The following is a 27306-nucleotide window of genomic DNA, read 5'->3' as shown; positions in this document are numbered from 1 at the left end:
TATTACATGGCAGTCAGTAGGGCGGGGGTGCGGTACTATTATATGGCAGTCAGTAGGGGGTCCCCCAGGTATGACTATATTAGCTGAGGTGGGATTATCCCTATAAGGTTGTATAGTGAGGGGGGCCCTGTAATAATGGGGGCCCATATTGCCGCCTGCTCCCGCCTCACTGGGGTTGATGGGAGTTTTTATTGCATTTATAGGAAACATTTCCTCATTTTTAGGAAGAGATTTAAAGGGATTTTCTCTGCTTGGGGATTTCTATTGAAACCTCCTTCTTCTTTGTCTAAGGATTCCAGGCAGCTAAAGGAATTCACCAAAAAGCCTCAAAGAACATAAAAAGCTCCTGAGTGTGAGGGGTTAATGCGGGCCTCCCGTGTGAGGCGGCGTCCAATAGGAGCACGATCCCTTGGTGACGGTGCCTGGGCTGTGTGCGCTGCTCCCCGGCCCCGCGCTTGGTAGACGCTCCCTGAGTCAGGCTGCTGAGGAGCAGGAGAATGCAGGGCTGGCGGCAGGGCAGCGTTCACACTCACATCCATGAGAGCCGCATGTGCTGAGGATGAGCCCGGACTGTCCGCCCTGATGACCCGGAGCCCGCTGATCCCTCTGCAGGTAAGAGGAGCGGGGCTGGGAGGACTACAAGCCCCAGGAAGTTCTCTGCACGGCGGGCACGGCTCTGCTAACTTCACTGCACGATCCTATAGGAGGATTAACCCCTGGATAGCCGGCACAGACCCACATACAGTGTATACAGCCCCCATACAGTGTATACAGCCCCCTATACAGTGTATACAGCCCCCTATACAGTGTATACAGCCTCCCATACAGTGTATACAGCCCCCCATACAGTGTATACAGCCCCCTATACAGTGTATACAGCCCCCCATACAGTGTATACAGCCCCCCATACAGTGTATACAGCCCCCATACAGTGTATACAGCCCCCTATACAGTGTATACAGCCCCCTATACAGTGTATACAGACCCCTATACAGTGTATACAGCCCCCCATACAGTGTATACAGCCCCCATACAGTGTATACAGCCCCCTATACAGTGTATACAGCCCCCTATACAGTGTATACAGACCCCTATACAGTGTATACAGCCCCCCATACAGTGTATACAGCCCCCTATACAGTGTATACAGCCCCCCATACAGTGTATACAGCCCCCTATACAGTGTATACAGCCCCCTATACAGTGTATACAGCCTCCTATACAGTGTATACAGCCCCCCATACAGTGTATACAGCCCCCTATACAGTGTATACAGCCCCCCATACAGTGTATACAGCCCCCTATACAGTGTATACAGCCCCCTATACAGTGTATACAGCCCCCCATACAGTGTATACAGCCCCCCATACAGTGTATACAGCCCCCCATACAGTGTATACAGCCCCCCATACAGTGTATACAGCCCCCCATACAGTGTATACAGCCCCCTATACAGTGTATACAGCCCCCCATACAGTGTATACAGCCCCCCATACAGTGTATACAGCCCCCCATACAGTGTATACAGCCCCCTATACAGTGTATACAGCCTCCTATACAGTGTATACAGCCCCCCATACAGTGTATACAGCCCCCTATACAGTGTATACAGAGCTCACACCGCACAGTACAGTGTATACAGCCCCCCATACAGTGTATACAGCCCCCTATACAGTGTATACAGCCCCCCATACAGTGTATACAGCCCCCTATACAGTGTATACAGCCCTCACACCACACAGTATAGTGTATACAGCCTGATCACTGCCATACATACTTTGTATAAATCTATATACTCTGCCTGATCTCTGCCATTACATACTGTGTATACACCTATATACCCCACCTATATACTCTGCCTGATCACTGCCGTACATACTGTGTATACCTCTATATACTCTGCCTGATCGCTGCCATGCATACTGTGTATACCCCTATATACTCTGCCTGATCGCTGCCATTACATACTGTATATACACCTATATACCCCGCACATGGCTGCTCTAACTTCCTATACATTATATGATGCTTCCCTACAACTCTTTCTAGGCATAGTGTTAACCCCTTGATGACCCTCACACATTCCTCTGCTAATACTGTGCTCTTCTTATACATCGCATTAACCCCTTAGTGCCTGACATTCCTCAACTCTCGGCATTGGGCTTATACACTGCCTGCTATTCCCTGCACCTCCCTCAGGCCGTGTTCACACTATGTGGTTAAATAATGGGTTTTTTGCAGCTGTTAGTCGGACATTGTAGCTGTCTGGCTGCACCGTGTGATTGATGTGTCGTGGTGTTACTTACAGATGCTACATAGCGTACCAGGGGGGTTACATAGTGTACCGGGGTTATCCCCAGAAGTGGCCATACTATGGGGGTGGGGGGGGAGGCTCCGGATAGTCAGTCTCCTTCCTCTTCTTACAGCTGCACATGAAGTCTCCTCAGCCTTACCTGCATATAGTGCCCCCCAATGGTGGCGACTGAGCGCGTAGGCCCGCCCAATGGTGACGACTGAGCGCGTGCGCCCGCCCAATGGTGGCGACTGAGCGCGTAGGCCCGCCCAATGGTGGCGAATGAGCGCGTGCGCCCGCCCAATGGTGGCGACTGAGCGCGTAGGCCCGCCCAATGGTGGCGACTGAGCGCGTGCGCCCGCCCAATGGTGGCGACTGAGCGCGTGCGCCCGCCCAATGGAGGCGACTGAGCGCGTGCGCCTGCCCAATGGTGGCGACTGAGCGCGTGCGCCCGCCCAATGGAGGCGACTGAGCACGTGCGCCTGCCCAATGGTGGCGACTGAGCGCGTGCGCCCGCCAATGGTGGCGACTGAGCGCGTGCGCCCGCCCAATGGTGGCGACTGAGCGCCTGCGCCCTTCCAATGATGGCGACTGAGCGCGTGCGCCTGCCCAATGGTGGCGACTGAGCGCGTGCACCTGCCCAATGGTGGCGACTGAGCGCGTGCACCTGCCCAATGTTGGCGACTGAGCGCGTAGGCCCGCTCAATGGTGGCGACTGAGCGCGTGCGCCCGTCCAATGGTGGCGACTGAGCGCGTGCGCCCGCCAATGGTGGCGACTGAGCGTGTGCGCCCGCCCAATGATGGCGACTGAGCGCCTGCGCCCTTCCAATGATGGCGACTGAGCGCGTGCACCCTCTTAATGATGGCAACTGAGCGTATGTGTCCCCTTATGAGGTGGTCGTGCGCATTGCTATACACTGTGAACACCAGGTGGCGCCGTACTAATACAGAATGTGTTGGAATAATTCAGTATACAACCTGTGTGATTTATTTATTCTATATTAGGTCTCCATAGGGTATCCCCCCCCCCCCTGCATGGCACAGCCCCCACATATTCCTCTGCTATCTCGGCCCCTCTCCCGCACTCTCAGCACCGCCCCCTATAGATCTGGAGAGTTCGGAGTGTTTGTAAATATCTTTTGCATCTTTGTTTCCAGTTCACGCTCTGAATGTTACAGTGTTTATTCTTGTTTCATAATAACTGCAACCTCGGTGTTGGGTGTGCCTGGCCGGGAATCACATGTGGTCACCCCCAGTAGAGTGGTTTTGGGGTTGCCATTAGATTATATTATGAGGAACCTTGGGCCCTCCAGCTGTCCAGGCATAATGGGAATTGTAGTTCTCCGACAACTGGAGAGCCCAAGATTCCCCAAGCAGGACGTTCCAAATCTTTGGAGTTAAATGTGTGGAGTTATGTGTCTGGTTACTGACCCCATCTATTATAGGTCCAAGTCTGTGACAAGCTTAAAGGGGGTCTCCATGATCAGTAAAAGGGGGTTCCCCTAGGATGAACATAAGCATTGTACCTGCCTATAGCAGTGCTGGGCCGCCGCCTTCTGCCTGTCCCCTTGGTCCGCAGCCATGTCAGGTGACCAGGCGGGTGAGGTGTCCACCCATAGTGACCCCCTGGGGTTATTACATGACTCCAGACATTGGGACAGCACACACACAGAGGCGGCACAGGAACCGGATTAGGTGCGTGGGTTGTTTTGTGCACTGTTTTTGGTATTTTTTTTATGTCTCATGGACTCCCCCTTTTAAAGAACTTTGAATACTTTGCTGCTTTTCTGGAACCTTCCTTGCCTCAGGCTGGTTTTTCCCAATTTTTTGAAGCTCTTGCCCTAAAGGATAAAAAACTGAAGGGTCAGGGAGTGGTTGGGAGGGCTCGCCCTGCAGTCAGGTGTCGGCCGCTGTGGGGGAGGCTGGAGTGGTTTGTATGGTTTATACTGGGGGGGAGGGAGGTTGTTTTTGTTATATTTGCAACTTTGTTTCCAGTTTTTGCAACTTAGTAACAGTGACCCCAGGACTGTCTGACAAATCGAAGGGCAGTGTGGTATATAGGGTGGCCTGTGGGCTGTATATAAAAAATGGTCTATATAGGCTGTGTATAGAGTGGTCTGGTGTATAGGAGTGTATATAGGGTGGTCTATGGGCTGTATATATGGTGGTCTATGGGCTGTGTATAGGAGGGTATATATGGCGGTCTATGGGCTGTATATAGGGTGGTCAATGGGCTGTATATAGGGTGGTCTATGGGCTGTATATAGGGTGGTCTATGGGCTGTATATAGGGTGGTCTATGGGCTGTATATAGGGTGGTCTATGGGCTGTATATAGGGTGGTCTATGGGCTGTATATAGGGTGGTCTATGGGCTGTATATAGGGTGGTCTATGGGCTGTATATAGGGTGGTCTATGGGCTGTATATAGGGTGGTCTATGGGCTGTATATAGGGTGGTCTGGGCTGTATATAAGGTGGTCTATGGGCTGTGTATGTGAGGGTATATAGGGTGGTCTATGGGTTGTATATAGGGTGGTCTATGGGCTGTGTATAGGAGTGTATATAGGGTGGTCTATGGACTGTATATAGGGTGGTCTATGGGCTGTATATAGGGTGGTCTATGGGCTGTATATAGGGTGGTCTATGGGCTGTATATAGGGTGGTTTATGGGCTGTATATAGGGTGGTCTATGGGCTGTATATAGGGTGGTCTGGGCTGTATATAAGGTGGTCTATGGGCTGTGTATGTGAGGGTATATAGGGTGGTCTATGGGCTGTGTATAGGAGTGTATATAGGGTGGTCTATGGACTGTATATATGGCGGTCTATGGACTGTGTATAGGAGGGTATATAGGGTTGTCTATGGGTTGTATATAGGGTGGTCTATGGGCTGTGTATAGGAGGGTATATATGGCGGTCTATGGGCTGTATATAGGGTGGTCTATGGGCTGTGTATGTGAGGGTATATAGGGTGGTCTATGGGTTGTATATAGGGTGGTCTATGGGCTGTGTATAGGAGTGTATATAGGGTGGTCTATGGACTGTATATATGGCGGTCTATGGACTGTGTATAGGAGGGTATATAGGGTTGTCTATGGGTTGTATATAGGGTGGTCTATGGGCTGTGTATAGGAGGGTATATAGGGTGGTCTTTGGGTTGTATATAGGGTGTACTTCTGGCTGTATATAGGGTGGTCTATGGGTTGTACATAGGGGGGGTCTCAGAGTTGTGGGCACTGTGTGAGTTTTGCCTCTTATTAGAAGTGTATATAGGGTAGTCTTTGTATAAAGGATGGTCTCTGGGCTGTATATAGGGTGGTCTGTGGGCTGTGTATATAGGATGGTCTTTGGGCTGTATATAGGATGGTCTCTGGGCTGTATATAGGGTGGTCTGTGGGCTGTGTATATAGGATGGTCTTTGGGCTGTATATAGGATGGTCTATGGTTTGTATATAGGGTGGTCTCTGTTGTGGGCACTGTGGGAGTTTTGCCTCTTGCTAAGACTGTGTATAGGAGTGTATATATGGTGGTCTATGGGCTGTGTATAGGAGTGTATATATGGTGGTCTATGGGCTGTGTATAGGAGTGTATATAGGGTGGTCTATGGGCTGTGTATAGGAGTGTATATATGGTGGTCTATGGGCTGTGTATAGGAGTGTATATATGGTGGTCTATGGGCTGTGTATAGGAGTGTATATAGGGTGGTCTATGGGCTATGTATAGGAGTGTATATAGGGTGGTCTATGGGCTGTGTGTAGGAGTGTATATAGGGTGGTCTATGGGCTGTGTGTAGGAGTGTATATAGGGTGGTCTATGGGCTGTGTATAGGAGTGTATATAGGGTGGTCTAAGGGTTGTATATAGGGTGGTCTCTGGGCTGTATATAGGGTGGTTTATGGGTTGTATATAGGGTGGTCTCAGAGTTGTAAGCACTGTGGGAGGACTGTGTATATAGGGTGGTCTATGGGTTGTATATACTGTAGGGTGGCCTCTTGCTAGGACTGTGTATATAGGGTGGTCTATGGGCTGTATATAGGGTGGTCTATGGGTTGTATATAGGGTGGTCTATGGGTTGTATATAGGGTGGTCTCTGGGCTGTATATAGGGTGGTCTCTGGGCTGTATATAGGATGGTCTATGGGCTGTATATAGGATGGTCTATGGGCTGTATATAGGATGGTCTATGGGCTGTATATAGGATGGTCTATGGGTTGTATATAGGGTGGTCTATGGGCTGTATATAGGGTGGTCTATGGGCTGTATATAGGATGGTCTATGGGCTGTATATAGGATGGTCTATGGGTTGTATATAGGGTGGTCTCTGGGCTGTATATAGGATGGTCTATGGGCTGTATATAGGATGGTCTATGGGCTGTATATAGGATGGTCTATGGGTTGTATATAGGGTGGTCTATGGGCTGTATATAGGATGGTCTATGGGCTGTATATAGGATGGTCTATGGGTTGTATATAGGGTGGTCTCTTGCTAGGAGTGTGTATAGAGAAGAACTTTGTGGTTTCGTTTTTTTTTCTCCCCATTTCTCGAGTGGAGTTGAATCTGCCACGGCTGCAAGTAATTTGATCAGTAGCTGCACATCCCTCCTCCTCCTCGGCTGCCCGGCGACTGCCCATAGCTGCCCAGCTGGTCTATGGCAAAACTTTGGAGGAGTCGGACGGCTCCACAACTTTGCCAAATCTCCTGTTTTGGAAGGTTGGACGGAGCTCTTTAAGGTGTTGTTCAGATTATGCTGATGTCGCAGAGCTGAAGCTTCCAGAATATCATAATGCATCAATGTAACCTGGGGACGTTTCTTGTATCTGTATTGCGGGTCTCAATGGACTGATGTCGGTTCCTGTCATCAGACCCCCAGTTAGGTTGGGATTTGTGGCTAGTGTGAACCCAGCCTAACTCGGCTCTACTACATTTGTATTTGGTTTGGTGTAAAGCGTATTTGTCATTGTAAGCATAAGTAATAAAAGGTGAAATGTCGGCCCTGGTCTCAAGAGCTGACAATCTAAGTATGGATGATACCACAGCGAATCCTGGGTGGACAAACCCTTTAAATGTTTTCTCAAGTTGACCTGTTAATCCCTAATTATATACCTGCTGCTTTTAGCTGTATAGACCTGTTACTTCTCACGACTGAGGGTTTGTTACAGTTGTCTCCAGTCTAGACACATCACCAGTCTGGGACTGAGCTCATACACTGTACTGTATCCTCAGCTGTGTGAGTAGTGCAAATGGCCGTGTCACGTGGATGATCCAGCAGGGGTTGGATGGACTACCCCTTTAAATTCTTACTTTTAGTATACAGGGTTTGGGACAGTAGCGTAGTCTCTCTTCTGTCTTGGACCTCAGGCTGACGGCTCTTATATACTGTGATTCTTTGTACCAAACCCTCAGCAGTGCAACAGACATCACATTTTTAACTTATTAGATTCTTACAAAAAAAAAAATTGTAGCAAAGTGGTAAAATGAGGAATCAGCAAAACTGAATCAGCACATGGGCTGAGAGTGTCAGTGTAGTATAGAGGAGAGACATACAGAGAGGGGAGAGAGAGGCGGGGGGGGGGGGGGGGGGGGGGGGAGAGAAAGGAGAGACACACTGGAGAGGAAGGGAAAGAGGCAGGGGGTAGAGAGAGAAAGGAGAGCAACACTTTTGGGGCAGGGAGAGAGACATGCACACAGAAAAGAGAGGAGAGACACAGGGGTCATGGGGGGGGGGAGGAGAGACCCACACAGGAAAGCGGAGAGATACAGAGAGAAGAGAGATGGAGGGGAAGAGAGAATCACATGCACACAGAGGTAAGAGAGGAGAGAGACAGAGAGTTGGGGGGTAGGCAGAGAGGGTGGGGAGAAAGAGACAAAGTGAGACCAGGCGGGTGGGGGGAGAGAGGGACAGAAACACAACAGGGGGACATAGAGAGACGGGACTGTCCAGCCTGCATCCTCTTGCCCTCTGCTCTGCAGTTCTCGGTTTCCACCTTCTCATTCACTGTCAGTAAGCAGAGATATTGCAGGTGGAGAGGATGGCGTCACATATGGTGCACACAGGACATGTATGGCTCAGGCCTCACTCATCAGATTTCACAGCACAACTTTTCTTTCCCTCCATGTAGGAGTCAGTGTGTGTGTGTGGGGGGGGGGTTATACTCCCTGCAGTCCCCCTCCCCCATTAGTCACCAAGTGGTTAACGGTTACATTGTACTTCACCTCTGATCCTCAATTACAGCGATTTCTTGATGACGAACCCTCTAATTTTCCCCCATTGCATAATTCTGCAGCAGCCTCCGTCATCCCATTTTCCAGGCTGGAGCGGTGGTTTCTGCACGCTCCGCCTCATTGGTCGCCTTAGCCGGGAGCACGTTCCCACAGCTGCCATCCCCAGAGCATACTTCTACTATTACAATATCCCCCAAAAATCCACTTGTTTCCGGATAGCGGTGGCCACTAAACAGGGGGGGGAACTACATCTCCCAGGGAAGACCTCCCTATTGTCTTTATTACATAGAACACAGTTTGTTCTCTACGAAGTTACTACCCAACTTTTCCAGAGTCCTGATAGGGATATAATGCTGCAGCATCAATTGAAAATAGTCATGAATTGATATTAAAAGTTTGTTAGAAAGTTGTTGAACTGTATCTACATGAAAGTGGACAATCCCTTTAAGGATTTTTGTTATCCTTTTTATCTTAAAGGGGACGTCTACATTGCACTACTCCTTTTTAGTATATTTCTTCACAGGTAAGCAGCCCTCGCCCCATTACCACCATACACCCTATGCACACCCTAATCTCTGAGGCCTCCAGGCCTGGCTTCCTGTGTCTGTCCTCTCCTTATCCCGTTCACCATCTCTGCCTCCCCCCAGGGTGGGAAATTCTAGTCCTGTAGTTGAGGATGTGATTGACGGGCTGTATACCCAGGAGATGTGACGGCCATTGGATAGGGTTGCAGTGACTCATTGATGTGGTGATGGATTGTGGAAGTGTCGGCTCCGAGTAATCCCTGCTGACCGCCATGATCTGATCTATGCTAAAAATAAGCCGGGACCTCTGTGTTTTCAGTGTATTATTGGGGCTCTTTGCTGTCGCTAGGCGAGGTTTGGGTGGGGTCGTAATAAAGGAGCGGGGTGACTCACATGGGGCTGAATATTGGTTCATGTAATGGTTCATATCTATAGGACCTGCTGAAGCCGACCATAGACATGCAACACCTGTCAGCAGAAAAGCAGTTCCCCCTGATATCTATGCCCTCTTTCCCTTTTCATACATAAATATCGTTGTAATGTAATGAAGTGAGGGGAATCGGCCGCTGCCAGACATCTCTATTCCCATAGGAGACGTCCAACATGACTGGACCCTCCTCCTCCAAATATCCCATAGACCACAGGTGTCAAACTCAGGCCCTCCAGCTGTTGCAAAACTACAATTCCCATTATGCCTGGACAGCCAAAGCTTTAGCTTTGGCTGTCCAGGCATCATGGGAATTGTAGTTTTGCAACAGCTGGAGGGCCTGAGTTTGACATCCTTGCCATAGACCTTAGACACGTGTCGGCTGAATGTTTCTGTTTCAGTAGGATCGGCCCACCATCTAATGTGTATCGGGGCCTTCTGGGTTAAATTTCATCCGCCTGATCCTTTTGGTCTCAGGGGAGACAAGCCACCGAAAGAGCCTGGCAGCGGCTTATCCCATTGCCTCATTCCAAATATATGAACCCTTGGCCAACAGCAATCTTATGTGTATGGCTTCTTCTAAACTATTGGCCAGTCAAACAATATCGGCAGGTTTTACCATCTATTAGTTGGCCATACACCTTAGATCGGACATTGGGACCCATTGGCCTACAGCTGTGGCAAAACTACAATTCCCATCATGCCTGGAGGGCCAAAGGGTCCCCATCCCTGCATTAGATGAACATGGGCCCCTTGAGTGTTATAATGTAAACCAGCCCTAGTTGCCCCTAGCAACCAATCACAGTCCAGCTTTTACAATGAAAAGTGAAAGCAGGCCCCTGATTGGTTGCTATAGACAACAGTTTCCTAAGTCTCCATGTTTATCTAGTCTGTCGCTCGTCGTTTTAGCGTTCCCTAGCTTTTCATAGTTTATACTGACATATCATTTCTACACATGATCTGGCTGGTGTTGTGCTCCGTCCAGAAATGTGGCGTCATCTGACGACTTTGACAAAGCCCTAACTTTATATCCAGGCTTGTGCTATATATATCGGTGAACTGCCGGACCTTGTGGCGTATCAGGGGTTAAGCGTTATACCGCAGTGGGCTGTGGCGGGCGCCGGGCCGTTATTGAGGTTGTTACGTAAGATCAGCATGATCGGGGAGACGGATCTGTCCTGACTGATTAGATCACAGGACGTCTTGTAACTCTCTAGTTAGTGAAATTTAAAGGCGTATCCCCTGAAGATGTCTGTCCGCTGAACATGCATCATGTTTTTGGGTTCCCTCGTACTTGTGGAAGGTCAGCCGTCAGTCATCAGGAGGTATGATGCTCCTCTAACACATAAAGACATGAGTGACATCATCATAACCGAGAATGATGTCACAAATAGGCGTGGTCAAGGACAGTAAATGGAAACTGAATACCGTAAAGGGGAGCGGTTCTTTTAATTGACGTTATTATATCATCCATTGTGGTGCGAAGAAAACGCAATTGGATCATTGTACTGTAGATAGGATGGGAATCCATAAGTGTATGGGGCCGTACATTATCTCTGTATGCCTCCATTCCTTATGGATTAAACATGGCAGGCTCCATCTACAGGTGTCTATGGCCTTATGCAAGGCTTCTGTATCTGGATAGCCCAGTATGGAACTGGTCTTGGGTCCCTGTTGTCTTCACAGGAGCCCCCTTCAGCCTCTATTCCAGGGGTCCACACTAGAGATGAGCGAGTCTCGAGCAGGAGCGGGCCCATCTGAGCCCCAGCGTGCGGCATTTGGTTACCGCTGGATGTCGCTCTGGGGAGTCCTGGGTTCAGATGGACCTGAGCGTGCTCAGGATTCTCTCATCATTTAGAATTTTTTTTTTTCTTTCACAGAGAATTTCACTTTTTGTCCCATAGGACCCATAGGCTATACTGGTGCCACTAGGCCTTGGTGGGACCCGACCATAGATCTGCTTACATTGTCTGGGGAGTTGGCTTGATTCTGTGAACCCCACTTCACTATGCTCCCCACAATCTCTTAGGACCACACGCTACATAATTGGCCTATTAATACCTCCCCAAGCTGTATACCATCAGCGGGCTTGCCCCCTCCCTGCTGTATACCAATGGTGGGCTTGCCCCCTTCTCTGTTTTATACCATCAGCAGGCTTGCCCCCTCCCTGCCGTATACCATCAGCAGGCTTGCCCCCTCCCTGCCGTATACAATCGGTGGGATTGCCCCCCTCCCTGCCATATACAATTGGTGGGATTGCCCCCCTCCCTGCCGTATACAATCGGTGGGATTGCCCCCCTCCCTGTCATATACAATTGGTGGGATTGCCCACCTCCCTGCCGTATACAATTGGTGGGCTTGTCCCATTGCTAGGCTCTTTCGGGGCCTATACCAGCACCTGCACCTCCCCCTGTGGCAGGAGCCCCTAGACTTCCATGGGCCACAAGGATCCAACACCTCTACCCCCCCCTCCTGCAATAAAACAACATCATCACAAAGAAGTGCAAATAAAAGCATGGCGGTAGCAGCCAGCCCCTCGGATGCAGAGTTTATAGAAAGTGACTATATACAGTGGGTACACTTCTCAGGTTTACTGGACAGCACTTTCCCCCGGTTCTCCGCTCCTCGCACCATCCCGGCCGCTGCGGCTCATGTTGGATCTTGTCCTGTTTGCACAATGCCGGAGTGTCTGGCAGCTTCCAGCCTTGGCTCCCGATCCGTTCTCCTGCTGGGGGAGTGTGGGCCGGAATACTAAGTGCCCCTGCTGTTTATGGCCCCTGTTCAGTATGTAAGATCCTGTTTTATGGTGGGCGACAACTTGTAAAACAGTTGCCAGTGTTTAGTAGACTATAGGGGGACGGCGCTGAATAGGTCTCCACTATTGTGGGAAATGGCCACATCCTTCAAGTGGTGACTACTGATTAATAGACCCTCCGGCGGGCGTCCTCTCTGACCCTCACTGCACACGTTTAGGGTGCGTTCACACGTACAGGATCTGCAGCAGATGTGTGACAACCAATATGGCTGCTGTGGGTGTTATCACCCAGCTTTCCTATTCTACTGAGAGGTAACACTGACTACTAAAGCATTGACATATCCTCCACTCCAGTCTAGATAACCCAATAAACAAGCCATACCCCATATCTCTGCCCGGTGTGAAGGGGTGCCCTCTGATGCAATCATTTCAGTGGGCTTCATGTAATACTTTATTTCCCCAGTGGTGGCGCTGCAGGTAAATTGAACACTTGCTGTCAGGCTTCTTCCCAGATTACAGCTGATCACTGGAGATCAGTGTTTGGCTACCTTTTGGGGGACTCCTTGTTAGGTAAGAGTAGAGAACCCCTTTAAATTTTTTCCTGGTCATAGCGGTGATGTAATTCTAGCCATAACATTACATGTAACCTGGTACCCCGCCCTGACAATTACACCCACTCATCCTAGTAAACCTGACGCTGCCTCTTCCATCTCAAGCATTTTTTTTTCCATTTGAAGGTTTTAATAGAATGGGCTCGATTTTTCTCAGGGTAGACGGCGTCTAACATAGTCCATGACCCTATAGGGCTACTGAACTGGAGGGATCCTTTAAAGGGGTCCTCCAGCGCTACAAAAACATGGCCACTTTCTTTCAGAGACAACACGACTATTGTCTCCAGTTCAGGTGCGGTTTGCAATTAAGCTCCATTCACTTCAATGGAACTGAGCAGCAACACCCCTCCCAATCTGGAGACCAGAGTGGGGCTGTCTCTGGAAGAAAGTGGCCGTTTTTGTGTAGCGCTGGATAACCCCTTTAATATTCCCAGAAACATAGAAGATTGTGGGCAGGTAAAGCCCCCTGGGTCCATCTAGCCTGGCCTCTTAGTATTTCCCTTCTTATCTTAGAATAGATATATGTATATCCCAGGCAGGTTTACATTCAGTAAGGCTGCACAGACGGACGTCACACGGACGTGGAGTGCCTGTAACGACATTTGAAAGAAGTTCAGTTTTTTTTATTAAAAACACTTCCCTCCTGAACCTTGTTTAGTCCTTTAACATATTTGATAACCTGATGGTACATTCGCTTTAAGTCCTGTCCATGGATAGAAGCCGGTGCCACAGTCCTTTGTTTGAAGTGCGAACTGGTTCCCGTGTACAGCGCCATTCTGTTGATGGGCACCGGCCGGGAGTGAAGCACTGGAGGTGCCAGTGGGAGGACCCCCCCCCCCCCTATGATGCGACTCATTAGAATCATAGAGGGGCGGGCCCGCCTTCAGTGCTTCACCCCTGGCCGGTGGCCGTGAATACAACGGCGCTGTACTCGGGATGCAGTCACGGTTCAAAAAAGGACAGTGGCACCGGCTTCCCCACGACGGCGCCATTCTGATCTTCGGGCGAATGTTTCTAAGGAGTTGTCTAGGATCAGTAAAACATGGCTGCTTTCTTCCTGCGCCACTCTTATCCTCAGGTTGTGTGCAGTATTGCAGCTCTGTTCCATTGAAGTAAATGAAACCAAGTTGTAATACCACACACAGCCTGAGAACAGGGGTGGTGCTGTTTCTGTAACTAAGCAGCTGTGTTTTTCTAATCTGGATAACATAATATTTTTTTATAAATATATATATATAATTTTTTTTTTTATTATTATTTATTTTAACCCATTTCTGATGGGAAGGGAAGCCTTATGATGATGGCAGATTCCAGTAATTTTTGTCGTTGTGTCTTGTGGTCCGTTGTTTCCGTGAATCCATCTGGACTGTAATAGATGCCGGGTGGATGGTGGAGACAGAGGAAGAAATCATTTGTATTCAGTGCAGAGTAAGGGAATTAAAGGGCCCCCTCCCGGGCCGCCCCCTCCCCGCTCCTGGTGGCACACAGGGGGCTTTTGTCTCATTGGTGCAGGAGACCTAAGTGACTCCTTCTTCCACTTTCACAAGTTTGTGTCACTTTGCCTTTTGTTCCTGGGCTATAAAACAACAGGGTCTTGTTATGTGTGGGGCAGGCGCTGAGCGGACTCTGCTCCACCAGAGACACCACATGACTCACACTGTCTGAACTTTAACCACCCTGCAAACTGGAGGCAGATGGAGCAGAGCTGGGTTTGTCCTTAGACATGCTGGATGTGGTTTTGCATAGGACTGCAGGTAAATATATTACCTTATCGTTCCTATATGATGCTCCATTGCACCGGTGTCAAACATGCCGCCCACCAACTACAACTCCCATCATGCTTGGACAGCTACAGCTTTGGCTCTCCAGGCATGATGGGAATGGTAGTTGTGCGGGAGCTTGTTTGACACTCCTGCCTATTGTATAGGGATGACTGCAGGAACACAAGGCTGGTCGGGTGATAATGGGAGTTGTAGTTTTTCAATAACTAGAGGGTTGAGTAACGCTGCTATGTAAGAATCTGCGGGGCATGTTGAGTGTTGTAGTTCTGGATAGATGGAGACAGCTTAGGTGCAACTACATTATAGTACTCTGCAGGCTGTTGGGGCATGTTGAGAGTTGTAGTTCTGCAACAGCTGAAGGTCCACAGATTGGGTAACCCTGCTTTATAGTAATCTGCAGTGCATGCTGGGAGTTGTAGTTTTGCAAGAGTTGAAGAGCCACAAGTTTAGATTTGCTTTAGAGCAGAGATGGGGACCCTTCGGCGCTCCATAACTACAATTCCCATCATGCCTAGACAGCCAAAGCTTTAGCATTAGGGGGGTAGCACTATAGATTGTTCTCAGCACCCATTGAGACCCCCAAACAATAGATGATTAATGATTATGGATGATACTAAACCAACCAGGATGGAAATCTTCTCAGCTAAAGCCGATTTTATCCATTAGCTTCCATGAATCAGAGCTGCAATACCGGTCACTACCACTAAACAATAGTGGCGCAGTTTCTGGAAAACCCTTAGTAACCTTGTACAACCCCATCTATGTGCAGTGGATGAGATGGCTGCACCTCCAGGCGTTGCTGTATTTTTTACGTGTCGGTTTTCCCATGCTTTTGTAGCTATTGGAGGATAATCCAGGACAGTCATGTTATCAGGGAGTCACCATAGTCTGTGTGTAACCCCCCCCTCCCCCGCACCTGGATGAGCCCCGGGTGGTCCAGTTGTATCGGCCTAGATGTCTGAATTCTCCCACCAGATACAGATGAGGAATCTCTCTTCCTTCCAGGAACAACAGAGAGGGAAACCTTCCCTTAAAGGCGTTTTATGCCAAATGCAACTTTCTATGATACTTTGCATTTACATTTTTTGCCATTATTTAAAGGGGAACTCTGGTGATTTTTTTTTTTTTTAATCATCTGGTTCCAGAGACTTGTAGTTTACTTCTATTTTAAAAATCTCCAGTCGTCCAGTACTTATCAGCTGCTGTATGTCCTGCAGGAAGTGGTGTATTCTCTCCAGTCTGACACAGTGCTCTGTGCTGCCACCTCTGTCCATGTCAGGAACTGTCCAGAGCAGGAGAGGCTTCAATGGGGATTTGTGGACAGTTCCTGACATGGACAGAGGGGGCAGCAGAGAGCACTGTGTCAGACTGGAAAGAATACACCACTTCCTGCAGGACATACAGCAGCAGATAAGTACTGGATGACTGGAGATTTTTTAATAAAAGTAAATAACATATCTCTGGCACTTTTTGGGACCAGTTGGTTTGAAAGAAAAAACTTTTAAATGGAGATTTTTAAACTGAAGAAATTTACAAATCTGTATAACTTTCTGACACTGGTTGATTTGAAATTTTTTTTCCCCCTCCTTTAAGATCTCTGCTTGCTGTCAGGGAATTGGAAGTTATTTTCTTGGAAAAACAGCGCCACCCTTGTCTCCAGGTTGTGTGCTGTATTGCAGTTTAGCGCCATTTGTTTAAATGGAACTGAGCTGCAAAACTCACACCTAACCTGAGGATAAGAGTGACGCTGTTTCTGGTAGAAAGCTGCCATGTTTTTCTAAGCCTGGATAACCCCTTTAAGCCAAGGAATTGCACGTTACGATGTATGGGTGCAGGTAAAATGTAAAAAAGTATCAGAGCAAGAGAGAATATTGAATCTAGACCAGGGGTGTCCAACCTGCGGCCCTCCAGCTGTTGCAAAACTACAAGCCGAAGGCTGTGCAGGCATGATGGGAGTTGTAGTTTTGCAGACTCAGCAGCTGAGGAGCCCTCCCTATCACATTGCCCTGGGAAGCTGGAGGTTATGGAGTATACAGATTCCCTGTCCTGCAGTGACTGATGCTGGGGAGAGTCGCCCGTCCTGTGTAACTATTTCACTAATTTCCCCATAGGGTTGCAGCTGTCTTGTCTATATCAGATATTAGCGTCATGCACATAGCAGAGCCGTGTGTGCGGAGTCCATAGAACAACACGTGGCCTCCCTGCGGCTCTGCAGTACAGACCTAGAGGCGCTCCAAGTGCTTCTATACAACCAGATATTCTCCACTGCTGCAGGCTATGTAGATGTAGCAGAGCCATGTGCGCGGAGGCCGTATGACAACACACTGTGGCTCTGTAGTATAGAGCCCTCTTGCGTCTCTCTTCATTTTCCACTATGATTTATGAAAATGCAGATGTAGCAGAGTTTGTCATTTGAAGGGGTTCTGCACAACAACAAAAAAATTTTTTAAATCAACTGGTGCCAGGAAGTTATATAGATTTCTAATTTATTTAAAAAAAAATGTCCCATATTCCAGTACTTATCAGCTGCTGTATGTCTTGCAGGAAGGGGTGTATTCTCTCCAGTCTGACACAGTGCTCTCTGCTGCCACCTCTGTCCATGTCAGGAACTGTCCAGAGCAGCAGCAAATCCCCATAAAAAAACCTTTCCTGCTCTGGACAGTTCCTGACATGGACAGAGGTGGCAGCAGGGAGGACTGCGTCAGACTGGAGAGAATACACCACTTCCTGCAGGACATACAGCAGCTGATAAGTACTGGAAAACTGGAGTTTTTTTTAATAGAAGTAAATTACAAATGTCTGCCATTTGATTTGAAAGAAAAAAAAATTGGTGATCTACCCGTTTAAGTAGTAAGGGGCTGTAGAATAATTAATCCGCTTTACCTGCAGATCTAATACCCAGGCGGCAGAGTTTGTTCTTCCCATCTGGAAGTGACGGCGTTTCCTTATGGAATCCTTCCACTATGTCAATAAAGCCTAATCCGCTCATAATGAAACCGTCTGCAGCTGTAATGGACGTCTAATTCCTCATCTATAAGATCTCATTTACACCTCACAGCTGAGGGTTTGGTACAGTTGTATCCAATCTGCTGAGATCTAATACATTGTAACAATCAGGTTATGAGTTCTAGATGTTGCAAAACTACAACTCCCAGCATGCTTGGAGTTTTAGTTTTGCTACATCTGACTAGGAGGCGGTCAGTGGTATAGTACATAGCACTTGCTAAGTAAACAAGTTGCCCCATTGTAATACAGTGATAGCGCCCCCCAGAGGAGGCGTTCCTAGGACACCCACTATCAGTATTTGTTCAGGATTCAGCTGTTCTCACCTCCTGGGGTGACGCTTCCCCTTTAAAAGTGAGCGCATCAGCAACTTCCCAGTATAGACATCTGGCCGACACCTGCGAGAAAACACTGAGCGCTGCTGGCCGTGTCCTCAATACCTGCACAGCTGCTCCCAGACGGAGGAACGCTCCGCAATTACTGAGGGTTATTATATCTCATTTATTTTATTTACCTTGGTGCTTCTTCTTCTTCTTATTATTATTATTATTATTATTTATAATTTTTTTTCTCTTGTTTTTGTATTTTCACTCACTTTGTTTCCTATTTTTATTATGATTATTATAGTATATTATATTTTATTTATTTGTTTATTATTTATTTGTTTTGTTTGGTCTTAGGCAAAATTCACACGTTCAGTAGTTTTTCAGGACCGTATATGATGTCTGCCATCATCTGCAATCCGAAGAAAATTCATCCGTAGTGCATCCGTATTTTTTGCAGAACAGCAAAAAGGGGCAGGTGATTTGTTAAAGGGGTAGTTCATCAACTGGTTATATAGATTTGTCATTTACTTCTATTCAAAAAATCTCCAGTTTTCCAGTACTTATCAGCTGCTGTATGTCCTGCAGGTAGTGGTGTATTTTCCAGTCTAGAGAGCAGGAGGGGTTTTCTATGGGGATTTTCTGCTGCTCTGGACAGTTCCTAACATGGACAGAGGTGGCAGCAGAGAGCACTGTCAGACTGGGGAGAATACACCAGTGCCTGCGGGACTTACAGCAGCTGATAAGTACTGGAAAATTGGAGATTTTTTTTTTTAATGGAAGTAAATTACAAATCTCTTGCACTTTCTGGGAAAGTCTGAGTCATTAGAAGGAGCTGGGAGAAGCACTTGGCTTAGTGCTTCACTCTCTGGCCAGTTGCAGGAGACATGTTCCATAGACTTACGTTGGATCCTACAGCTGAGCACGATCTGACTGATCAGACGTGTGTGACATGTCGGACGTTTTTTTTTTTGCTGGGATATGCTATCTAGTTTCAAACCTAGGCGGGCCTGACTTCTTTGATCCCTGATAGCTTCTTATAATCAGTGGTCGATCAAACCTTAAAGGGGATCTCCACTTTTGCAATCCCTACTGAATAGATGGCTTCCCTGACAAGCGTCCTCCTGCGGGGATCAGCTGTGATCTGTGGGAACTTAGCAGTAACAGTGGCGCTGTTTCTGAAAGAAAGCAGCCATGTTTGTCTAATCCTGGAAGCCCCTTTAAGCCAGGACACAGGCACATTATATTCGGATGCAGTTTCCCTTTAAGAGGCTTGGCCGGGTGCTGGATTCCTCCTTTGCTTTCTCTTACAGCAGAAGTTTGGCTCGCAGGAAAAGCGAGAAATAGGTTTATTGATTGAAGATGGTTGCGTTTCATCATGGCTCCTCGGCGGTGACAGTCCCCGTATATCCAGTAACCGCCGGGGGCACAATTATCAGATCGCCGACGGTTTTCTTACATCCCTGATGAAAATCCTTACATGGAAACCTAAGACGTCTTCATCCTAAGGAGGAGATCTGCTCATCCTGCTGTAGATGATCAGTAAGGGATCTGGAGTTACATCCAGAGCTGCATTCACAATTCTGCTGCTCCCCTCACTATAGCCCCCTGCGGGTTTGTCTGTTCAGGCCTGTGGAGAGGCTCTCTATTGTTTCTACTGTGTATGTGGTCACATAGGCTTGGGACTGAGTGATTTTAGGCGACTGCAGAACTTTGAATACAGCTCTGGAGGTGACGTAGACTTTGTGTATTTTATAGATTAAAAGGCTTTAGTGTAGCAGCTGGGATTCCACGTCTTGATGTAACTTTGGGGGGAGATCCAGCTGAGTTATAGAGTCTTGCAGGGTAATACCACGAGTCGTGTTACAAGGGTCAGACATGACTTAGAGGGCATCTTCCTTTAGATGGCGCTAGAGAGTTCTCTTCCTTCTGGTAGAGGGCTGATTTTCATATTCCTATCATATTGCCTGTAAGATCCAGCTGGTATATGGAGTCTTAAAGGCAATATGATAGAAATATGCAAATCAGTCCTGTAAAAACAGAGACCACCCCATCTGGTGTAACATCTTGGCGCCATTGAAGTTAGTAGGGGCTGAGATGCAATAAAACATGCAGCCTGTGAACATGTGCGCCACAGTTCTAGGAAGGAATCGGCCATGTTTTTGTAATCCTAGACATGCCCTTAAAGGGATTTTCCCTAGTAGGATGATGAGTGTCTTGATAGTTGGGGGATTGACCACTGGGACCCCCGTTGATCACATGCCCCTTGGTTGAATGGAGTGGCAGCTGGATGATCATTGCTGATCTATTGATTTGTTATAGGGCCGATCTATTGGAATTTCCCTGTGTGGCTGGGAGGCCTGGTGTGGTGTAATTATAGATTTCAGCTCTGCAGCTGTCTGGATGTTAGTGTAACCCCCAGATCCTTTCACCTTTTGATCCAGGACCTGTGTAAACATTCCTGGCATAGTTCTCCCCGGGGACGGCCCTGGTGTCAGTCCCTGCAGGACGTGGTGTAAAGTGGAGCAGGAATCCTGCCTGGACCAGTTTCCACATCAATTATCACCTCCCGTCTCTTATCTCACCCACTGGAGATCCAAGGAGGATTCCCCAGTGACAAGTGATGGAGAGTGCTGCTCCTGAGAACACAATGTGCCCTGTAATTGTAGACAAGTCCTGATGATCTGACTTCTGTATGGTTGGTGTATGAGTGTAATGCAGTGCAACTTCTAATAGAGTCTTCTTAAAGGAGTACGCCAGCGAAATTTATTTGGGTTTCAAAAGGTTTTGTAGTTAAACTCTTAACTTGGTTCTCCTCTGTCCTCCTCTCCTCCTGCACGCTGCTGCTGACAGCCCCTCCCCCTCCTGTACTTCACTGTCCGGCATACCTTGTATGAGGAGGAGAGAGGGTCCTATTCCTCGGAATAGAGACAATGATCAGCCGATCGTGTCGTCGGCTGATCGTTTAGGTTCAAACCTAAAATCATTGGGCACCCACCGTGCATCTCTGCGTAGAATAGCGATGCGCAGCCGGCGATCGACAATCTCACAAGCACCATACTTTACCTACACGTGTTCCAGGTCTTCTCCTGCGCTCCTTCTTCCTCCTGGTCCTGCGCGCAGCAGCAGCTTCGGTGCGGCCTGTCTGAGCTGACAGACCGCTCAGCAAATCACTGACCAGGACCGCCGTGGCCAGTGATTTGCTGAGCGGTCTGTCAGCTCAGACAGGCCGCACCAAAGCTGTTGCCGCGGTCGGGACTGGGAGGAAGAAGGAGCGCTGGAGAAGACCTGCGACATGCTTAGGTAAAGTATGGTGTTTAAGGGCTGCAAGGACATTGGTAATGATGTCCCTGCAGCCCTCGCTAAACGATTATCGGGCTGTGTAATAGGCCCAAGAGTGTGTGACAGGGGCTGGAGGGATCCTGCAGGGTTATGGCTGCCAGAAGACAGGACTGTGAAGAGGAGGAACAGCAGCAGCTCTGACAGTGAGTGATTATTGTCAGTGTGTCTGTCAGGCTGCTGGAAGATAAGAGGGTGGACGGTGTAAGAGAAAGCACAGACCCCTCCCCCCTCTCTGATGCTGAAGTTTGATTGTAAGTTTATGCCTTTTTTGCCAATAACTACCCACCCCCTGTATTTCTTTATTTGTCTGCCCCCTAAGCAGCCACATACAGTACATGTCTCCCACCTGTGCAGCCACAAACAGTACATGTCTCCCACCTGTGCAGCCACATACAGTACATGTCTCCCACCTGTGCAGCCACATACAGTACATGTCTCCCACCTGTGCAGCCACATACAGTACATGTCTCCCACCTGTGCAGCCACAGACAGTACATGTCTCCCACCTGTGCAGCCACAGACAGTACATGTCTCCCACCTGTGCAGCCACATACAGTACATGTATCCCACCTGTGCAGCCACATACAGTACATGTCTCCCACCTGTGCAGCCACAGACAGTACATGTATCCCACCTGTGCAGCCACAGACAGTACATGTCTCCCACCTGTGCAGCCACAGACAGTACATGTCTCCCACCTGTGCAGCCACAGACAGTACATGTCTCCCTCCTGTGCAGCCACAGACAGTACATGTCTCCCACCTGTGCAGCCACATACAGTACATGTCTCCCACCTGTGCAGCCACATACAGTGCATGTCTCCCACCTGTGCAGCCACATACAGTACATGTCTCCCACCTGTGCAGCCACAGACAGTACATGTATCCCACCTGTGCAGCCACAGACAGTACATGTATCCCACCTGTGCAGCCACAGACAGTACATGTCTCCCACCTGTGCAGCCACAGACAGTACATGTCTCCCACCTGTGCAGCCACATACAGTACATGTCTCCCACCTGTGCAGCCACATACAGTGCATGTCTCCCACCTGTGCAGCCACAGACAGTACATGTCTCCCACCTGTGCAGCCACAGACAGTACATGTCTCCCACCTGTGCAGCCACAGACAGTACATGTCTCCCACCTGTGCAGCCACAGACAGTACATGTCTCCCACCTGTGCAGCCACAGACAGTACATGTATCCCACCTGTGCAGCCACAGACAGTACATGTCTCCCAACTGTGCAGCCACAGACAGTACATGTCTCCCAACTGTGCAGCCACAGACAGTACATGTATCCCACCTGTGCAGCCACAGACAGTACGTGTCTCCCACCTGTGCAGCCACAGACAGTACATGCCTCCCACCTGGGCCCATTTGTTCTGTCCCTTATTCGTGCTGTTCTGGGGTCACTGCCACACTATATATTCTCAGAAGGGAGGGGGAGAGAGCAGCTCACACACAGATTTTTGTAGGTTCAGGAGAAAGCAGCAGCAGAATTGTTAAGGCCCCGTTACAAGGAACGATTATCGTCCGTATTTGGCCGATATCAGCTGTCACGGCTTATAATCGTCCAGTGTATTAGAAGGCAATGATCAGCCGACATGAATGATGCAGTATACAGCAACGATCTTCTGCTGTCGCTCCGTGAAATAGGAGACCGCTGCTATCCCCTATGGGCTGCCCGGACGATCTAGCAATCACCCGGGCAGCTCCCTGCGGCCCCTCTTTTACTCAAGCACTCGCTGCCGCCATTATTACACGCGGCGGGGAACGAGGAGCAAACGAGCGCCGACAGCTCCTCTCAGTCCCCCTGTGTGATAGGGGCTTTAGTCTCCCCATGGGCAGCAACATATCAGAAGTTATCTTTGAGTGGAATACCCCTTTAACTTTCTGCTGCTGTTATGGCGGCCATATTGGTAGTCACCACACTTTTTCATATAACTTTGATACTCAGTTGTTTTTTCTTTAAGGAGTGATTCTGGCAGCGTATAAATAGTCCTGCATATAATGGAGCCGCCTCATCCACAATAATCCGAGATGAGGAAACGTTTCCTTCTGTCTCTGGAATATGAAAGCCGCTCTCTCTCCCGGCAGATAATGGGGCCCCATCCCTTTGTGCTCCGGCGGTAATTGCTTAATATTTACACTTGTGGCGCAGGAGACGTCCCGAGGTGCCGGGTAATGGGGGCGCCTGCTGTGCCCGGGCCGATCTGCCATCATAAAACATGGGCTCTTTCTAGGACACGGGTGTTATCAGGAGCTGGTTACCGCACTGCCACTCACTCTGCCAATTATAGAAGGGACTAATGGCCTCATCCACATACTGCCCGCTGTGCCCGCTCCGTCATCAGGAGGCCGGCGGGACTGGGAACCATCAGTCAGGGGACGGGGCTGATAGTACAGGAGGACAGATCACCTCTTCTTACTATAGTGGGGACTGGAAAGAAAGCTTATTATAGCAACACATGTGGAGCCATGCTGGTATCTCCTGTATATAGTGATATATATGTACAGCTGGTATAACCTGGGGATCCCCTGTATATAATTATATATGTACAGCTGGTATAACCTGGGTATCTCCTGTATATAATTATATATGTACAGCTGGTATAACCTGGGTATCCCCTGTATATAATTATATATGTACAGCTGGTATAACCTGGTGTCTCCTGTATATAATTATATATGTACAGCTGGTATAACCTGGGTGTCTCCTGTATATAATTATATATGTACAGCTGGTTTAACCTGAGGATCTCCTGTATATAGTGGTATATATGTACAGCTGGTATAACCTGGGTATCCCCTGTATATAATTATATATGTACAGCTGGTATAACCTGGGGATCTCCTGTATATAATTATATATGTACAGCTGGTATAACCTGGGTATTTCCTGTATATAATTATATATGTACAGCTGGTATAACCTGGGTGTCTCCTGTATATAATTATATATGTACAGCTGGTTTAACCTGAGGATCTCCTGTATATAGTGGTATATATGTACAGCTGGTATAACCTGGGTATCCCCTGTATATAATTATATATGTACAGCTGGTATAACCTGGGGATCTCCTGTATATAATTATATATGTACAGCTGGTATAACCTGGGTATTTCCTGTATACAATTATATATGTACAGCTGGTATAACCTGGGGATCTCCTGTACATAATGATATATGTACAGCTGGTATAACCTGGGCATCTCCTGTATATAGTGATTATATGTACAGCTGGTATGACCTGGGGATCTTCTGTATAAAGTGATATATGTACAGCTGGTATAACCTGGGGATCTCCTGTATATAGTGACATATGTACACCTGGTATAACCTGGGGATCTCCTGTATATAGTGATATGTAGCATTCTGGTACAACCTGGGGATATCATGTATATAGTGATATGGAGTATGCTGGTATAACCTGGGGGTCTCCTGTATATAGTGATATGGAGCATGCTGGTATAACCTGGGGATCTCCTGCATATAGTGAATGGAGCATGCTGGTATAAACTGGGGATCTCCTGTATAGCTATATTGATATTGTTTCTGCTCTTTCCTCCAGGTATAACCATGGGGCTGTTTCCTTGGTACATTGTACTGTTCCTCACCAGCATCGTAGCTGGTAGCCGGCCTTGTTCCCCTGGATGTTCCTGTGACGTGGAAACCTTTGGATTGTTTGACAGCTTTAGCCTGACCAAAGTGGATTGTAGTGGCGTGGGATCCCACATTGTCCCGGTCTCTCTCCCGCTGGACACGTCTTACCTGGACCTCTCCTCCAACAAACTGGAACATGTCAACGAGTCTGTGTTGTCCGGCCCCGGATACACCACGTTAGTCAACCTAAACTTGAGTTATAACCAAATAGTAAAAATTCCTTCCACAACGTTCTCCAAATTAAGATACTTGGAGTCTCTGGACCTGAGCCACAACCGCCTGGAGACTCTCCCAGACCGAAGCTTTTATTACTCCCCTCTTGTAGAGCTGGATCTAAGTTATAACCAACTGGTGGAGGTCAAAGTGGGCGCCTTCACCTCCCAGAATAATGGGAAAGCCATAAATATCGACCTCTCCAACAACTTGATCAGTGCCCTATCCAAGGCGTTGGAGAACCCTCTGCCAAATATTCGGAGCTTGGACCTGTCGGGGAATAGACTACCATCAGTCCAAGGTCTTCAAGGAATCCAGTTACAGTCTCTTAACCTGGACAAAAACCCAATTTCCAAAATCGAGGAACATGATTTTCTGGGGCTTAAGAGTTTGACCCATTTGTCGTTGCGGAGTATGCCGAATCTGAAAGAGATCGCTCCCCGGAGCTTCCGAGAATTACCGTCTCTCCAAGTGGTCGACCTCTCCAATAACCCCAACCTGGTGTCCCTCACCGAGGAGGTCTTCTTTGGGTTGAGATCCTTACAAGAGCTGAACTTGTTGAATTCCGGGGTGGTGTCCTTACCCAAGGATACGCTCCACCAGTTACCGGCCATGAAAAGCATCACCTGGGGAGACAACATCCACTGTATAAAGACAATGAAGGAAGACCAGTTCCATCTCCAGAACGGCCTGGTCCGCAGGGAGGTCCTGGTGTGCCGGAATGACCGTGGTGCTGTATCAGCACAGGATGTTTTGTAACCTTCTCTTCTTACCGTTTCTCGTGTACAGTTTGCTGCCTTTTTCGGGGAGATGACGTGCCTTTTTTTGGAAAATAAAAATTGTGGATAATTTATTTATAAAAATTTTTATGGGCAATTTTACTTGAGGTTATAATGGCTGCACATTTTTCTACAGAGTAACAGATTCATTCCAATTCCATTTCTTATCAATTTCATTCAATTTTATTTTTATTTTTATTTTTTTCATTTTTTTACTTGTTATATTTCAATAAAAAAGCTTAAAATTGTAGACAGTGTCACGATGAAAAAATCTGCTCATACAGCAATTTGTAGTGTGCCTAATAGTACTGGTTCTTTGTAAGGGCCCCATTGGATCAGATAGATCAGTGCATGTGACAATCGTACAGGAAGGGCCGCACCAATGATGGCTGGATTGTTTGTGCGGCCCCTTTGTAAGCCACCAGATAATGAATAAGGCCCTATTCCACTGGCCGACAGTGAGGAGCAGCGTTCGTTTGCTCCTAGTTCCCCGCTTGCTGCTGCCCCTTTTCCATGCCGCAGCAGCGAGCGGGTGAGTTCGGAGGCTGCCCGGGTGATTGCTGATCGTCCGGGCAGCCCATAGGATATAGCGGAGCTCTGCTGCCACCACTCCTATTACTGCAGCAGATCATTGCTATATAAGTCGTTTGTCTTTTAACATGGTTGAAAGACAAACGACTTCAACGATCAGCTGACATGAACGATGTCGGTTGATCGTTGCCACCTAATCCACAGGACGATTATCGGCCGAATACGAACGATAATCGTTCCGTGGAATAGGGCCTTAAGTGTTTGCTTGTTTGTGGGTTGATCGCTGACCCTGTTATACAGGGTGACTTTGGCCTTAATTGTCGCCCATATAATAGACTAAAGCTCTATTCATATCACATTTGGCTATCCTGTTGAAACTTGCTTAAAGGGGTAGCCAGGATTAGATAAACACAGCTACCTTCTTGCAAAAAAAAATTAAAATAAAACAGCACCACCCCTGTCCTCAGGTTATGTGTGGTATTACAGTTAAGCTTCATTCAAGTCAGTGGAAAAGAGTCGCAAAACCCACCCCCAAACTGAGAGTGGTGCTGTTCCTGGAAGTATTCACTGTGTTTTAACCCCTATAAAGGGGTTATCCCGGATTAGAAAAAGCCTTGCAAAAAACAGCACTACCCCTGTTCTCAGGTTGTGTGTGGTATTACAATTAAAGGGGCATTTTCTTTCTCCTTTCGAATCAACGAGTGCCAGAAATTTGTAATATATATCTATTTAAAAAAAAAAACTCTTCTAGTACTTATGAGCTGCTGTATGTCCTGCAGGAAGTGGTGTATTCTCTCCAGTCTGACATAGTGCTCTCTGCTGCCATCTCTGTCCATGT

At 48.0% G+C, this 27306-nt stretch overlaps 1 protein-coding gene across 3 annotated transcripts; it reads left to right on the top strand.

The window, feature by feature from the left end:
- The first annotated feature begins 458 nt into the window (after window positions 1–458).
- TSKU (tsukushi, small leucine rich proteoglycan) lies at window positions 459–26021 on the top strand. Of its 3 annotated transcripts, none has more exons than XM_069971945.1 (2): window positions 459–612; window positions 24854–26021. In XM_069971945.1, exon 2 carries the CDS (start codon window positions 24862–24864, stop codon window positions 25915–25917), a length of 1056 nt encoding a protein of 351 aa, XP_069828046.1. In that variant the 5' UTR covers window positions 459–612; window positions 24854–24861; the 3' UTR covers window positions 25918–26021. The 3 variants fall into 3 exon arrangements, with proteins under 3 accessions (XP_069828046.1, XP_069828047.1, XP_069828045.1); XM_069971946.1 differs by lacking the exon at window positions 459–612 and adding an exon at window positions 3946–3988; XM_069971944.1 differs by lacking the exon at window positions 459–612 and adding an exon at window positions 14477–14583.
- Window positions 26022–27306: the final 1285 nt, after the last annotated feature.

Source organism: Dendropsophus ebraccatus, chromosome 5, assembly GCF_027789765.1.
Source record: "Dendropsophus ebraccatus isolate aDenEbr1 chromosome 5, aDenEbr1.pat, whole genome shotgun sequence".
In the NCBI taxonomy this organism is placed as follows: Eukaryota; Metazoa; Chordata; class Amphibia; order Anura; family Hylidae; genus Dendropsophus; species Dendropsophus ebraccatus.
Note: the sequence above shows the minus strand (reverse complement) of the source record. Positions and strands in the feature narration are given on the sequence as shown.

Excerpts from the sequence above, each read along its gene's own strand:
- TSKU (XM_069971944.1), top strand. The coding sequence starts at position 14,553 with ATGCTGGATGTGGTTTTGCATAGGACTGCAG. Across the intron at positions 14,584-24,853 it reads GGTTTTGCATAGGACTGCAG|GTATAACCATGGGGCTGTTT; the intron begins GTAAATATATTA and ends TCTTTCCTCCAG.